A 16,091-nucleotide genomic window follows, 5' to 3' on the forward strand; every position below is an offset into this window, starting at 1 on the left:
GGCAAGACACTGTGTCAAAACAAACAAACAAACAAAATAAAAAAAAAAAAAAAACAGAAACCAACTAAGCAGAGCACTATAAAGTACACGTGCTCTAATGTGGAATGGGATATTCCTGTGTTCCCTCTACTCTACTTTTATCTCTGCAGCCTAAATTAGAAAGAGCTTTTCTACCAACCACATCACACTGCTGACTCATTGAGTTTGTGGTCAACTAAAACCCTTAATGGTTTTCGTCAGGTGCTACAGCTAAGGCATTCTCTTTTCCCATCTAGCGTTGAGTTGTTTGGCTCTTTGAACTGGACATCTGAGCTAATTATAAGTAATTCGAAAACACATAATCTGGTTATAAAATATGAATCATAAATATAAGATATTGTAGTTTCTAAATTTGGGAATAAGGTATTTGTTCAAAATACCTACTCATAGAGCCCCACCCTCAGCCCCGCCTTCAGTAGGTCTGGGGTGAGATCCAGAAATATGCCTTTTGACCAGTCATGTGGGTTGATTATGTAGGCAGGTGGCAGGTGGGCCTCACGTGGAGAAACACTGCTATAAAAGGTCTCAAGTTCATAGGCAGGTAACATCCTACGGGGCTGCAGGCCGCGTGTGGCTGGGTAGGGCCTCCCCAGAGGCAGGCTCTGTGGTGGGGGAGGGTGCTTGAGATGGGCTTTGAAGAGTGGGGAATGGAGAGGAGGGAGACTGAGGCTGGGGGTAGATGGTGGTGGTGAGGAGGCATCACAAAATTGCGTAACAGCAGGAATAAGCACCATTTCTAAGTTTTGTCCTGTCAATTTTCCTAGCTAATAAAGTAATAAATTTTCCTGCCTAATAAAGTAACAGAAAAGATAAAATATGATGATTCTCATAGACGAACTGCTGTTATTTTTGTTTGTTTGTATGTATGTATGTCAGGGTCCTGCTCTGTCGCCCAGGTGGGCTGCAGTGGTACAATCATGGCTCACTGCAGCCTTGAACTTTTGGGCTCAAGCAATCTTCCTGCCCTAGCCTCTTGAGTAGCTGGGACTACAGATGTATGTCACTGTGCCAGTTTTTTAAAATTTTTTTACTTTTTTATAGATGGGGTCTTCCTATGTGGCCCAAGCTGGTCTGGAACTCCTGGGCTAAAGCAATCCTCCCACCTCAGCCTCCTGAGTAGCTGGCATCACAATACCTGACTAATTTTTTTAAAAATGTTTTATAGAGATAGGATCTTGCTACATTGCCCAGGCTGGTCTCCAACCCCTGGTCTCAAGCAATCCTTTCACCTTGGCCTTCCAAAGTGCCGGGATTACAGGTGTGAGCCATCACACCTGGCATCTTTTATTTAATTAAAAAAAATTTTTTTTTGAGACAGGGTTTCACTCTGTCACCCAGGCTGGAGTATAGTTGCGCAATCATGACTCACTGCAGCCTTGACCTTCCAGGCTCAAGTGATCCTCTAATCTCAGCGTCCCAAGTAGCTGGGACTATAGGCACATGCCGCCATGGCTGGCTAATTTTTATATTTTTGGTAAAGATGGGGTTTCGTCATGTTGCCCAGGCTGGTCTTGAACTCCTGGGCTCAAGCGATCTGCCTGCCTCAGCCTCCCAAAGTGCTAGGTGTGAGCCACCATGCCCAGCCTCTTATATTTTATAAAACACAGTCTGGGGGCATATAGACTTAGTAACAGTGAGAACAATTGTTGAAGCAAAGTTTTGATGACAGGATCATTTAAAACTGAAAGCCTCTCAGCCCTCTCTTCTTCCCATGGAAAGCTCTTGATTCCTGCAGCTGACCTAATGGAAACCTGTGGAATTGCTCATCCCAAGTTCCATGTTCCATGGATTTCTGAGATAGTACAAATCGGCTCATGTACAAAGGCTTTAAGCCAGTATTCGCTCGTTAACCAAGAAGACTGAAGCAGCCATATGGTCACTCATGATCGTTTTGACCTTAGTTCAAACAGTTGATATTTAGGTTCATAGGACTTTACTTTCTATTTTTAGTTACATCACTTTTATACTAGAAAATAAAATAATAATGTGTGTGTGTATATATATATATATAGAGAGAGAGAGAGAGAGTATTACTGTATGTTACACTCAGTAAGTTTAGAGGCATATACATAGTACAACAGAAGGCTTCAGAAAAGACAAAGCCTTATATGAACTTACATCTACTTAATGGTTAGAATTTTATTATTTGATTTATTTTTAATTTTTTTGAGACAGGGTCTTCCTCTGTGACCCAGGCTGGAGTGCAGTGGCATGATCCCGGCTCATTGCTGCCTTGACCCCTCGGGCTCAAGTGATCTGCCTGCCTCAGTCTCCCAAATAGCTGGGACTATAGGCATGTGCCACCATGCCCAGCGAATTCTTTTTTTTGTTTTTTTTTTAATAGAAATGAGGGCTAGCTTTGTTGCCCAGGCTGTCTTGAACACCTGAGCTCAAACTATCCTCCTGCCTCAGTTTCCCAAAGTGCTGGGATTACAGGCGTGAGCCACCTTGGCCAGCTCCAGTAGTTACCATTTTAACAGAAAAAAAAATCTCACTGGAAACTCCCTTGATATCTAAATAGTCCACAAAAAGGATTAACTAAGAAAACCTAAAAGTTTCCAACTTGCGCAAATTTTCAGGAATTTAAAAATTATAATTAGGCTAGAAATGAGCTGACAATTACAAAAATCTTATGGAAGTTCAAATTCTGCTACTACAAAATATTATCATGTAAAATCATACTGTGAACATGAAATTAATCTTTCTACATTCTCAGCTTTCTTATATATATGTCAGAAATGAAAATCAATTACTTTTTTTTTTTTTGAGACGGAGTCTCACTCTGTTGCCCAGGCCGGAGTGCAGTGGTGTGATCCTGGCTCACTGCAACCTCTGCCTCCCGAGTTCAAGTGATTCTCCTGCCTCAGCCTCCTGAGTAGCTGGGATTACAGGTGTGAGCCACCATGCCTAGCTAATTTTTTTTTTTTGTATTTTTAGTAAAGACAGGGTTTCACCACGTTGGTCAGGCTGGTCTCGAACTCCTGACCTCGTGATCCCCCTGCCTCGGCCTCCCAAATTGTTGGGATTACAGACGTGAGCCACCGCGCCTGGCCAATTACTTCTTTAAAGGAAGAACCACTATATAGTTTCCCAACTATATAAACTGTAGCTATGTATTATGTATTTCAGTGAGGACAGCTCATGAAAGCAAGCTGCCTGCTAAACCACCCTCTTTAGAAATGTCTCAGATCTAGTAGGATCAGATTAATACTTCCAACAATTCCTATCATAGTATCAGAATTAATCTGAAGTGGGAAAAAGAACACGGAAACAGGGAAAATTAGAAAGCCACTGCTCCTGGTTACAAAATTTAGTGTTCTACAGTAGAAAGGTATCAGTTCAGGAAAGGATAGAAGTTATTCCCCATACAATTTTCCAATTGTGAGCCCCGAGTAAAAATGTAATGTTTTGAATGGAACCCTTAGAGCTACCCCTGAACCATTACAAGGAACCTTGAGGAAATCCACTTACTTAGGTTTGAGAATCTTGTAAAAAGGGAAACACAAATTCGTACCATAGTTGAGGAGAAAAGCAATACTCATGGCTGCTGAAATTCTTCAACATAATACAAAATCGAGAAGGTTATCTTACTTTGGTCCTAAATTCAGTGGATGCTCCAAATCCAAAGAGAAATCTCACGACATCATTATGGCCTTGCTGGGCGGCAAAGAATAGGGCAGTTGTACCTGACTGGGAGAGAGGGAGAGGCTAGTTTTGAAAGACATTTGGTTACATTACATTTGATTAGAACATCTGCAAAGAAAACAAAACAATATCCTTGCATAGAAACCTTCTAGCCTAGGAAGGGGCTACATTGGAACAGATTCTTATTTTTTGGTCAGAGAAGTGACAGAAGGAAAGGAAAACTTTATTCTTAGTGAAATGGGATGAATGGTGGCTCCTCAAAAGATCTGTCCCCATCCTAAAACTTGTGAATATTATTTTCTATGGCAAAAGACGTGATTAAGTTAAGGATTTTGAGACGAGCTTGTCCTGGGTTATCTGGGTGGGCCCTAAATCTAATGACAAGTGTCCTAAGAGTGAGGCAGAGGCACTACTCACAATAGCTAAAATGTGGAAGCCACCGAAGTGTCCATCTATGGATGAGCGGACAAGCAAAATGTGATGTATCCATACAACGGACTATTATGTAGCTAAAAAGAAAGGAAATTCTGACATGCTACAACATGGATGAGTCTTGGTGACATTATGCTAAGTGAAATAAACTAGTCACAAAAGGCCAACAACTATATGATTCTACTGTGATTTTTTTTTTTTTTTTTGAGACAGAGTCTTGCTCTGTCACCCAGGTTGGAGTGCAGTGGCGCCATCTCGGCTCACTGCAACCTCTGCCCCCCAGGTTCAAGTGATTCTCATGCCTCAGCCTCCCAAGTAGCTGGGATTATAGGCATGTGCCACCACACCTGGCTGGTTTTTTTGGTATTTTTAGTAGAAACAGGGTTTCACTATGTTGATCAGGCTGGTCTCAAAGTCCTGGCTTCAAGTGAGCTGCCCACCTTGGCCTCCCAAAGTGCTGGGATTACAGGCATGAGCCACTGTACCCAGTCTACTGTGATATCTAAAGTTGTCAGAGTCATAGAACCAGAAAGTAGGATGCTGGTTGCCAGGGGCTGGGGGAAGGGGAGTATAGGAAGTTATTGTTAATGGATACAGAGTTGTGTAGTTCTACAAAATGAAAAGAGTTATAGAGATAGATGGATGGTGATGCTGGTTGTACAACATTATGAATGCATTTAATAAGACTGTACACTTAAAAATGGCTAAGGGTTTAAGTTTACATTATGTGTATTTTACCACAATAAAAAACAATAAAAGTTTTTTTTTAAAGTGAGGCAGAGGGATATTTGACCCAGAGAGAAGGCAATGTGACCACACAGGCAGAGACTGGAGAGCTGTGGCCACGAGGAGAGAGTGCTGACCGCCACCAGGGGCTGGAAGAGGCCAGGAAGCAAATCCCCGCAGGAGCCTCCAGGGGCAGTGTGGCACAGCCCACACCTTGATTTTGGACTTCTGGCCTCCAGATCCGAGAGAATAAATTCCTGATATTCGAAGCCACCCAGCTTGTGTTAATTTGTCACAGCAGCCCTTGGAAACTCGAGATATTTGGTATAGTGTTTGGTAAACACTAGTATTCATTAATACAGGGAAGAATTCAAATTACAACGTTTAGTGCCCCAGAGTGGAAGACTACTTGTACAAGAAGGAAAATAAGTAATTCACCCACAAACTTCTCCAATTGCAAGCCCAGAGTCAAAATGAGCTCAAATCATTTCTCAAAATGGGACATAATAACAAGAAACAGCCTGATTCTAAAATGTAAACTGATCATGATATTCTGAGACGGTTTTTAGCATCCTCCCTTCCTATCTACTTTTACAAGCCTACTCAAAGATTGGTACCCAAACCACTGTGTAATATGAGCAAAATCATGAACCATTCTTGTGGGCAACATACATTTTTCCTATAGAGGCACTCTTCACTTCTGAGCTTGGAGCTTGGGACAAAGCTAATACTACACCTTACCAGACACAGTGAAAAGAAACCCCTTTTTCCATAGTTTACCCAAAGCTGTTAAGGTGGTAGGTCTGGCTCACGTGTAAAAAGCTGAGGACAGCCTGGCCTATAAGCTAGTGATCATGCTTCAAACTTGTTCCTAAGGGCCTGGGTGTCTCTGTGAATATGTGTGTGTGTGCATGCATGTGTGGGATGGGAGTGGGGACAATAAGATCCACTGAGACATGCAGGATCCACCCACTTGTTTGCCTGTTTTTAAATGTGGTCTAGAAAAAAAAAAAGCCCCTTACTCAAGCTGTAGCTTGCCTAACATCTCACTGATTGCAGTGGCGGCCTGTCTGGAGCAGCGGCTGCGAAGTGCAGGCTGCCACGGGGGAGGTACGGCTGGGGCTGCACGCTCCTCAGGTCCAGCGGGAGCTGGAAGCAGGTGGGAGCCCTGTCCCCTACTGAGCTGATGGGTGGGAGAGCCATGCCCAGCTGCAGCTCCAGTTCTGGGCATCCCTGTGCTCTCTGGGCCTGGGAAGCCCCCATTTCCCCCGCAGGCTTGGAAGTGCCTGCTCCTGCTCCCTGGCCTCTCCCCACTCCCAGCACCTGCTCCGGTGCGGAGCAAAGTTGTAGCCGAACCTGGGTGCTGTCTGTCATAACCTGGCTAGGCAAGTACGTGCTTGAGGTGTGCGTGCTTGAGGTGGTACTGACATGCCAGCCTTGTCCCCGACCTTGGCTCCCTCCAGACTTCGGGTGCTGACAAGCACAGGAGGGAGGCCGAGGGGCTGAGGGCAGCTAGGTGTGGGCCTGTAGGCGCCCCTTGGCAGGAACAGCCTGGGTGCTGTGGATGGCATGTTGATGGTGGGAGGCAGACACGTTCCTACCCATGGTTTGCCATGGACCAATCAGCACACACCCCTCCTTTCTGAGCCCATAAAAATCTCTGACTCAGCCAGATTCAAAAAGATGTCCAGACTACCAGCTGCTGGAAGGATCTACCCACTGTGAGTCTCCTGTCCACTGAGAGCTGGACACATAGGTCAGGACTACCAGCTTCGGGAAGGAGCTACACACTGTGGGTCTCCTCTCTGCTGAGAGCTGGACACAGATGTCGGGACTACTGGCTGTGGGAGGAGCTACCGATTTTGGGTCTCCTCAAATCGTCAGGATGACCTGCCTGTGGAAAGGAGCTACCCACTATGGGTCTCCTCCCCACTGAGAGCTGAACACTTGTTAGAACAACCTGGCTGCAGAAAGGAGTCACCCACTTCGGGTCTCCTGGGAGCTGTTCTGTCACTCAACGAAGCTCCTCTCCACTTTGTTCACCCTCCAGTTGTTTGCATACCTCATTCTTCTTGGATGTGGGACAAGAATTTGGGACCTGCTGAATGACCCTGTTTATAACACGAACAGGGCTGAAACATGCCTTCTGCTCACCACATTGCAGGTGATGAGGAGAGAAGAGCTGTGGCCCTTCGGGGAGCCCAGACCTAGGGGCTCCCTGAGACAGGGCTATGATACCCTCTTTGGGGTTCTGCGATTCCTGGCATCTCCAAGCTTCCAGGCACCACTACATTCCCTGGTGCCTGCAGTGGAAGCCACTTGCGGTACACCTGGTCCAGCCACAGCCTCACACAGAGCTGGTGCCTGTGCCAGTCCCTGGAGCTGCCAGCCTCACCACAGCTGGCATGCCTGGTTGTGTGCAGTGGCTGGACCCCATGCTTGCTCACACACCTGGCTTGCCTGTGGCAGGTGTGGGATCTGGGCTGGTAGGGTGAACTGAGTGCAGCCTGCTGGGCCAAGTGGGCAGAATGAGCCCAACGGGCCTGAGCAACACTCGGGCGGAAGGCACTGCCAGCCATGGAGATTTCCTGCTGGCAAAGTGACACCCTAAGGATCCTGTGACAGCCAATCAGCAACAAAAGACCAACCACAATTCTCACTTTAGGTGGGTAGGGACTTCCTGGTGCCCTGCATGCAGAGTTAGACTTAAACTTCAACTTACAGTCACCTCTTCCTTATCTTAATGCTAAAAATCACACCTGAAGGTAGAGATTTAAAATGCTAATCTTACATGCGATCCTTAAAAAAGCATATTGAGCTACTGTGCAAGTGCTGCAGAAACCCCTCCTATACATGCCCCAACTAAACCCTTCCCTTTAAAAAGGCCCTATAAAACAAACCCACATACTTCTCTTGGGGAGCAACCAACCCTTTTCCTTTCCATAACGGAACCTGGTTCCCTTATGCACAAGCTAAACAAACTTTCTCTTTGCTATCTGACAATCTCTCTTGACTTCTATCCTGGGAGATTACAAGAATCTAGGGTGCTGATACGACCACCACTGAGGGAGAACATGTAACACCTTCCCAGATAGATATAACCCACATCAGGCTGTGCCCTCAGCCAGACTCTGTCTCAGGAAGGCACAGGCATTGTGACCATTCACAGGGCCTTTCTGCCTGCAGTGCAGGTGTGATTTTCTCCTTGGTTCCCACAGAAATAAGTGGGAAGCATCCTCCCACTGCTTTGGTACAGTTGAGGATGCTGGGTTCCAGAAACCTTAGGGAATCAATAGTTCTAGAGGAAGAAACTTGGCTAGAGTAGGAAAACTCCCACTTTCTCAACAGACATTAAATTGTAGAGACTACCAAAGATCTTTTCTAGAAGTTGTTTCCTTAGTAAAAGAATTTGTTTTTCAATAGGCTTTCTTGACACATTAATTACATAAATCATTATTAGAGCAGTTTGAGTTGATTTTAGAACATACATACTACTATCAATCATTCAGTACCTCAATGCAGCAATCCATAGACAATAGGACCTAGACCTTAGTCTGGAATGTGCATGAAAGTTTTAAATATGTGTGCCTTACTTCAGGCTTCATGCCAACTGCATTTGCAGCTCCTATGCCTGAGAGGTATCATCAGCCAATTGTGGGTTCTTTAAAGCAATAGTGTTTCAGGAACATTAGCTTCCAGTTTGTCTCTCTAGCAAGCTCTCTGTATCTAGAGAGCTGACCTAAGCAGAGTGGCAGCTAGTTTTTCAGGAGACAAATATTCTGATACTACAAAGTGGATTAACAATGGATCAAGGCAGAAGTCTGCCATAGGAGTAAGTTTCAAAGCACTGCAAGGCACTATTTCAGCTTCCAAAACTGGTACAGGAGGATGGGGTCTGCCTTTGGCTTGGCAGCCCTCTTGCTCCAGACTGACACAGTCTCAGGAAATTCAAGGACTTCCAGGAACTTACACAGCACCATCATTTGAGCCACACAAGTTACCATTAAGCTGAATACACTTTGGTAAATCTTCAAAGGCTTTTGTTCTCAGTGCTGCGAGAGTTTTCATCTCCAAGATTAGTTGAGCAACTGGAACCACATGGATAAATATAAAACCATAGAAACCATAGACTGGCTAGAAATCAAATACTTCTCTCTTCTAGCTGCTTTTCTCAGTTGTTTCAGAGAGATTTTTGTGCATGTTGAATTTGTCCTTCAGGATAAAGTTTTTAAAGTAAACCAGATCTGGACCATATTGTTTTTATTAGAGAAAATCTGTCTTTAAAGTTGTAATAAACAAAGACCATAAAGCAGAGAGGAAAAATAAAAAGATTAAAGTAATTTTAAACTATAATTCTAAATGAGTCCAGATACTTTCATCCCACAGGAAAATTAAGTGCTGAAGTGAAAATGGCCTAAAACAACGATCTAGTGTTATGGAAACTGCAACAAAGAATCTGTTTGTGAGAAGATTGCATTTGCTGTAGTCTCTTTATACTGTTCCTCTCAATAGACCAGGCCTGTTGATCCAGGGCCACAGAGACCCAGACCCAGATTCTGCATGTTACTCTTTCATGGTCCACAGCCAAGGCCTCCAACACCCAGACGGGTGGTGGGAAGGACATCCGGATGTGCCTTGGAACTCTATTTTTGAGTCAGGGTCTCGCTGCGTTGCCCATGCTAGAGTGCAGTAGTGCAATCATGGCTCACTGTAGCCTGTAACTTCTGGGCTTAAATAAGCCTCTAATCTCAGCATCTCAAGTAACTGGTACTATAGGTGTGGACCACTATGTCTGGCTAAATTTTTAAATTTTTTTGTAGAGATGGGGTCTTGCTATGTTGCCCAGGCGTATGTTACACCTGGAACTCTCGAGACAGTCTTGAGACCTGACGTGTCTTAATTTGCTCCACTCAGAGCTGACGGTCCAGGCTGGAAGAATGAGATATACGATATACTGGCTTGACGGAAGTTTGGCTGGTGAATTGTCTTTCTAAAATGTTGCAAGGCAGGACCTGGGATAAAATAAGGCTGGACTGAGGAAAACCACGTGGTTCAGTCTGGACTTGCCCAGGAAGCCCATCTCAGGTCTGAGTCAGTGTGAACTGAGAGGTCAGATGCACTCTAGGGATGATCTCAGTGTGTGTCTCCACAAAGATTAGTTTACCAGGTCCTACGTCAGCTTGGAAATATATGGATGGAGCCTTCTCAGAACTGAGCCCCAAAGTATGTCAAAATGTCCTGGCCTAGGCAATCCCAGCACTTTGGGAGGCTGAGGTGGGTGGATCACGAGGTCAGGAGATCGAGACCATCTTGGCCACCATGGTGAAACCCCATCTCTACTAAGAATACAGAAAATTAGCCTGGTGTGGTGGCACACACCTGTAGTCCCAGCTACTCGGGAGGCTGAGGCGGGAGAATCGCTTGAACCCGGGAGGCGGAGGTTGCATGAGCCGAGATAGCGCCACTGCACTCCAGCTTGGGCCACAGAGCGAGACTCCGTCTTAAAAAAAAAAAAAAAAAAAAAAAAGAAGAAAGAAAAAAAAGTCCAGCCTCCCTTCTGCTTCTCTAGATTAGACCAAGAATGGATCCTCAAGCAAGACCAAACTCCCAGGATTGTCTTCTAATGAAGTGTGGGAACAGGCTCACATTTTTGTCCAGTGTTGACCCATATGGCTTTTTTCAGGAGAGCTTATTTAATTCATGGCCAGTTACAGAGCAGTCCTTTGAAAACATGGTTTGGGGAGGATGATTGAGACATCCTAGCAAGTGAGTCTCATTACAAATACGCTGGTGACTCAACTCTTCTAAAAATATAATGATCTAGATGAAAATGCTATAAATCCTACAGTATCTCATCCCAAGGGAAGAATAAAGAACTGATTTAAGCTTGACCAAAAAAAAAAAGTGTGAGTGTTTATAGGCAGGTGGTAAGAGGTTTGGTTACCTCAGATGTGCCCGACAAGCTACGCTCAAATGCATTGTAACTGCTAGTATGTTGCTGGACCTCATTGTAGGCACAATAAACTCTTCAATGGGCTTTAATGTGGGAGAAAAGCAATGATGGCTCTTGTCCCCTATACCAGTTCACTGTTATGAAAACTTCAGATCTCTGAGCCTGGTCATTTTTCTTCAAGTACAAAGCCTGACCTACCTCTCTCTGGAGATTGATGTCTGCTCCTTGCAGAACCAGTTCCCTCACACAGTCTATGTGGCCAGCGTAGGCAGCAACCATCAGGAGCGTGGTGCCGTGCTGGATGGAGGAGAGACAGATGAACAGTTAGGCCACTGCTATGTCAGAGAGAAGGGTCCTAGAAAAGATGCTGCAGAGATGTCAGCTCCACTCAGAACACACCCAAGGGCAAAATTCCCTGCAGTGATGAAAGTGCTCATGAATAATCTCATCATGCAGCCTAGACGGGAAAAAGCAAAGCGACAAATTGCTGAGGTTGGAATTTTCAATCTAAAAATTCCCTTACTTCCATTACCTTCAGAAGCACAGTCCAAAGGAACCATAGTTATTGCATTTTAAGGCAGCGATGATTTAATGCTCTCATTTTATGATTCCTATTAAATGATTCCTGAGCCAAAACATTGCTATTAATGCAAAAGAAAAAATTAAATGGTACCATCTGATTTTCTGTATTTAAAAGTCTTCATCTTCAAAATGATTCAGGTAAAGATGTATGGCACCAGGTGAAATGAGAGACTAGACAGCTGAGAGTCAGGAGCTGTGGGGGCTAAACCCAGGTGGCTGTCACTGACCAACAGTGTAACCTGGGCAATTTGCTTACAATTACTTGGACTCATTTATTTCATTTTTTTAAATGAGGGGTTGGATGGGACGATCACCAAAGTCTGTCCCAGCTCTAAGATTCAAGGACTTGAGGTGTACCATGTGATATGGACCCTTCTAATTGAAGTGGGCATTTGCAGTTTGACTTACAGTTGTTTTCAAGCGCTTGAAATTCTTAGCTACCACCTCTGCATATTCAGCAACGTGCCGCTCAGAAGTGGACGACGAGAGAGACAGATGGCTCTGCACACAGGGGAGGCTCATTAGGTATACCGTAATTAAGTGAAATTTGGAGGCTTCGTGTTATTTTCACCTATGGGATTTTGTAGGAAGGCAGTATTGCTGAGTAGTCACTGACAGTATGATCTTGGGCACATCATGTAACCCTTCAGTCTCATTCTCTTCTTCTGAAATATGGGGGAATAATAAAAGTATCCGCCTGATTAAATTAGTGAATGAGATAAGTCAGGCAATATGGTTAACACAGTAATGGTACATATTAGTTCAGTAAGTGTCAGATATTAAAATAACATTATGATAATTCAATGTTAGGCTGTCATCTGGCTTTTGTTGACTTCTGCCAATGGCCATGCGAGTTTTGTGAAAGTCTTGTTGGCTTTATGTAAAAAGTACAGGTAAAGTAACGAAGTAATGAAAAGCTAATGGCTTCTTAGTGGTGCTCTATGGTATTTCTTTTTTTTGAGATGAAGTCTCGCTCTTGTCTCCCAGGCTGGAGTGCAATGGCATGATCTTGGCTCACTACAACCTACGCCTCCCGGGTTCAAGCGATTCTCTTGCCTCAGCCTCCTGAGTAGCTGGGATTACAGGTGCCTGCCACCACGCCCGGCTAATTTTTGTATTTTTAGTAGATGCGGGGTTTCGCCATGTTGGCCACAGTGATAACTGGTGTTTCTGCCCTGTGGTTTTCCATATGGCAGAACCAACCCCGTAAAACCCAAGTAAGACCGAGATGGCCAGTTCACAGATGCCCAAGACCTGACAACAGCCCGAGTTCTGGCAAGGAACAGATGGTACATTCAAATTGGGATAATTGGAAGAAAGTGGAATAAAGAGACTATTAAGCTAAGGCTTGGGCATAGGGCATCTAGAAAGAACAGCATAGTACTGGGATTTAGGAACAGTGGGAGTCCATGACCAGCCGAAGCCTGAAGGTGCCAGGGCAAGGGAGTGGCTCCCAGGATGCAGAGAACAGCGGGGTGCTGCTGCCAGACAGAAACAGGGAGGGCGCTGGGCTCCCTGACATCCCTCTCCTCCCACTCTCTGACTCCTGCAGATGCTCCTATGGGCCAAACACCACTGGAGGCCAGAGGGAAGTGAGTCTGCTGAAGTAGTACATACAGTTCAGACTGTGGGACTAAGAGCGAGAAGGGGGTGGAGTGGGTCTGGAGGTGTAACCAAAGATATCCTGTAAACCAAAGATATCCTGCCCTGATGCCCCAACGGGGCCAACTGGGGCAAACTGCTATTTCACTTTTGGGCTGGTGGTGGATTTCACTGAACCAAATTTGTACAATAAAAGCTGGAAATGGCACACCCTGTTTTTAGGAAAACAAAACTCCTTTGAAACATTTTTATTCAAATCCTAAAATCAAAACATCACTGCTTGCTCCCTTTCCTCACTGGAGGTCCTCTTGGTCCCCAGAGATGAGAAGTCTTGCTGAGGACAGAAAAATGATTGCCTCTAGCTGGGGATGGGAAGGCACTCTAAGTGGTATCTGCCGGTGGGCACTAGTATCTATTTTTGTTTCCCCTTTTAAATTGCCAATTAGTGTATTTATGTTTGCAAGAGGTAATGAAAGGATAAAAGCCCGGGGGGAGGCTTCAATTTTTGTTTTCTCATCCTTGTAGAAGAAACATAACGCCCACATCCATGGCAGCCCACTTGTGCTCTAAATTATCTCCATCTTTTCATGAAAGTGGTTGGCTTGAATTCGTTCACTAAACAGGCTTTTCTTCTTGTAATCTGCCAATTCTGATTCCCTTCAAAGTGCCTCTTTCCCTATTGTGGTTGCCTTCTGTTTTATGCCTTTAATTGTTTCCTTTTCTTTCTGACTTCCCTCAGCATGTTTTTAAGTTCACCACAGTACCTTGGATGTTTTAAAAAGGATAAAGCAAGCAAACACATGAAGTAAATAAGCATCGTAAAGGGGAATGTATTCCTGAGGTGCTCCTCTGCCCACAGATGCTGGGCATGCATCTACCGAACCATCGTACGCTGTCTCTGCAGTCCACGTCCACCCGGCCGCTGTTCAACAGCAGCTTCAGCAGCGCCAGGTTTCCTCTCCTGGCTGCCCAGAATGCAGCGTTGGCAAGTGGAGTTTCCTTCTGCAAGAACAAAATGAAACAGGATCTTAAAATTGATGTCAGTTAACATGACTGCTTCTATGCACATAGATAATAACATTCAGAAAGGAGAACATCCAGATGTGTAGCATCATTTGAAAGATTGCTCCTCTAGCAATAGACGACTGTAATAACAGAATGAACTCTGTTGGATTCCAGACACCTGAGCCACCATATGGATCTGAAGAGCAGTGTTGTTGATAATCCAGCACTATTAATAACCTATTTCCCACTAATGTTCTCACTTTCCTGCCTCTGTTGTGTTTTTGTTCACCCAGTTTCCTTTTTGCTTGAAATGAATTTTCCTCCATCCTTCAAGGCCAAGGCTCTGCTCAAATGCTAGTTCCTCCCGGAAACATTCCAAATCTTTCTTCACCTCTAAGTGGGGCAAAACTTCTCCCAATTCTGACTTCTCAAAGGAGTTTACCTGCCCTTTTCCTAAGCCTTCAACGCTTTCTATCTGATTCCATCTACCTGTGTGAATGTTTCACTTTCCCTCCACCTAATTTTCTTTTTTTGTTTGTTTTGTTTTTGAGACAGATTCTCACTCTGTTGCCAGGCTGGAGTGCAGTGGCGCAATCTTGGCTCACTGCAACCTCCCCCTCCCGGGTTCAAGCGATTCTCCTGCCTCAGCCTCCTGAGTAGCTGGGACTACAGGCATGCGCCACCACGCCCAGCTAATTTTTGTATTTTTAGTAGAGACAGGGTTTCACCATGTTGGCCAGGATGGTCTTGATCTCGTGATCCTCCTGCCTCAGCCTCCCAAAGTGCTGGGATTACAGGCATGAGCCACCGCGCCCGGCCCTCCATCTAATTTTCTTTGCTTCAGCTGGAACTTGCCAGAGGTTTGTGTTGAGAACAAGGAACTTGGGGCAAATAATGCCATTACATGTCCTCATATGGATCCTTCATTCCACTGTTGGATCACTTTGTTTGTTTGAGACAGGGACTCACTCTGCTGCCCAGGCTGGAGTGCAGTGGCATAGTTATGACTCACTGTAGCCTCAACCTCTCAGGCTCAAGCTATCCTCCCACCTCAGAATCCTGAGTAGCTGAGACCACAGGCACATGCCACCATGACTGGCTAATTATTTTATTTTCTGTAGACAGGTTCTCGCTATGTTGCCCAGGCTGGTCTCGAACTCCTGGGCTCAAGCAATCTACCCACCTCGGCCTCCCAAAGTGCTGGGATTATAGGCGTGAGCCACGGCACTGGGCCTGCTAGGTTATTTTAAAGCTACAAAGTTAATTTTGGAGCCATACCCACGGAAAGCATGGAAGTAGAAAACAGGTCTTCCAAATGGGTAGCAGAGCTAACTGCAGTACATTCTTCTTCTCTAAAATAATTGATATGAGTTTGTAGAGAACAGTCCATGAAAGGGAGGAACTGGCTTTGGGACCAGACAGCTCACCCCAGCCCTGGAAAAGTAAGTTGGCCCTTGGGAGTCTCGGTTTCCTCTTGCTTAGATGGAGATCACAGTACCTGCCTTGAAGTTGACAGTAGTAAATGATGCTGATTTTTGCCTGATATTGTACCCAACACACCATAAATGCTGATTAAGTGCGAGTTTCCTTTCCTCCATTTACTTTTCTTTACAAAGTCAGAATCAATAGGCAAAATTAAATCCAGAGTATTGGTACTAATAAATAATTTTGATGGTCTTAGGAAATTTTATAAAAGTATTCACATTGTTTAATAAAAGCACTTTTTTTGTGAGTGGGTTTAAAACATCTACCTGACTCAAAAGGCCTTTTGCACAGTATGTCTTTTAAATATGTTGATATTGCATTAAATACAATGCTTCTCTAAGCTCAAAAGAAAATACCAACAATTTCAGCTACTCAACAAAGCCCTCTAAAACGAAAGGAGAGTGGCAGCAGTATTTGTGGGTGTGAGGATTTCATTTCAGAAGTCCTTCAGCACATACGCAGGTGTATGCCCTTGTGCATACTTGAATGAGAGAACGGCAAGGTGGGGAGTGATAAGCTAATAGCAAACATACTTTGAATAGTTTCCTGGCTCATTTAGGAGGGAAAAAAAATCACCTCCAATTTCAGGTTAACAATTCGCCTTTCCTAAAGGTGTAAATTT

At 44.6% G+C, this 16,091-nt stretch overlaps 1 protein-coding gene across 5 annotated transcripts in view; it reads right to left on the reverse strand.

Annotated features, from left to right (window-relative positions):
- The window catches only part of ANKRD29 (ankyrin repeat domain 29), a 64,318-nt gene that overhangs the window by 36,338 nt on the left and 11,889 nt on the right, over nucleotides 1-16,091 (reverse strand). For 3 of the 5 annotated variants that reach the window (XM_021929997.2, XM_021929993.2, XM_021929996.1), the window contains exons 2-4: nucleotides 13,871-13,981; nucleotides 10,994-11,092; nucleotides 3,631-3,729 (exon numbers count right to left, since the gene is read on the reverse strand). In XM_021929997.2, coding sequence (XP_021785689.1) covers nucleotides 3,631-3,729; nucleotides 10,994-11,092; nucleotides 13,871-13,981 — 309 coding nt within the window. Of the gene's footprint in view, nucleotides 1-3,630; nucleotides 3,730-10,993; nucleotides 11,093-11,318; nucleotides 11,328-11,785; nucleotides 13,982-16,091 lie in introns of those variants that run through there. The other 2 variants (XM_021929994.2, XM_021929995.2) reach the window with 2 other exon arrangements.

The sequence above is a fragment of the Papio anubis genome, chromosome 19 (assembly GCF_008728515.1).
Source record: "Papio anubis isolate 15944 chromosome 19, Panubis1.0, whole genome shotgun sequence".
In the NCBI taxonomy this organism is placed as follows: Eukaryota; Metazoa; Chordata; class Mammalia; order Primates; family Cercopithecidae; genus Papio; species Papio anubis.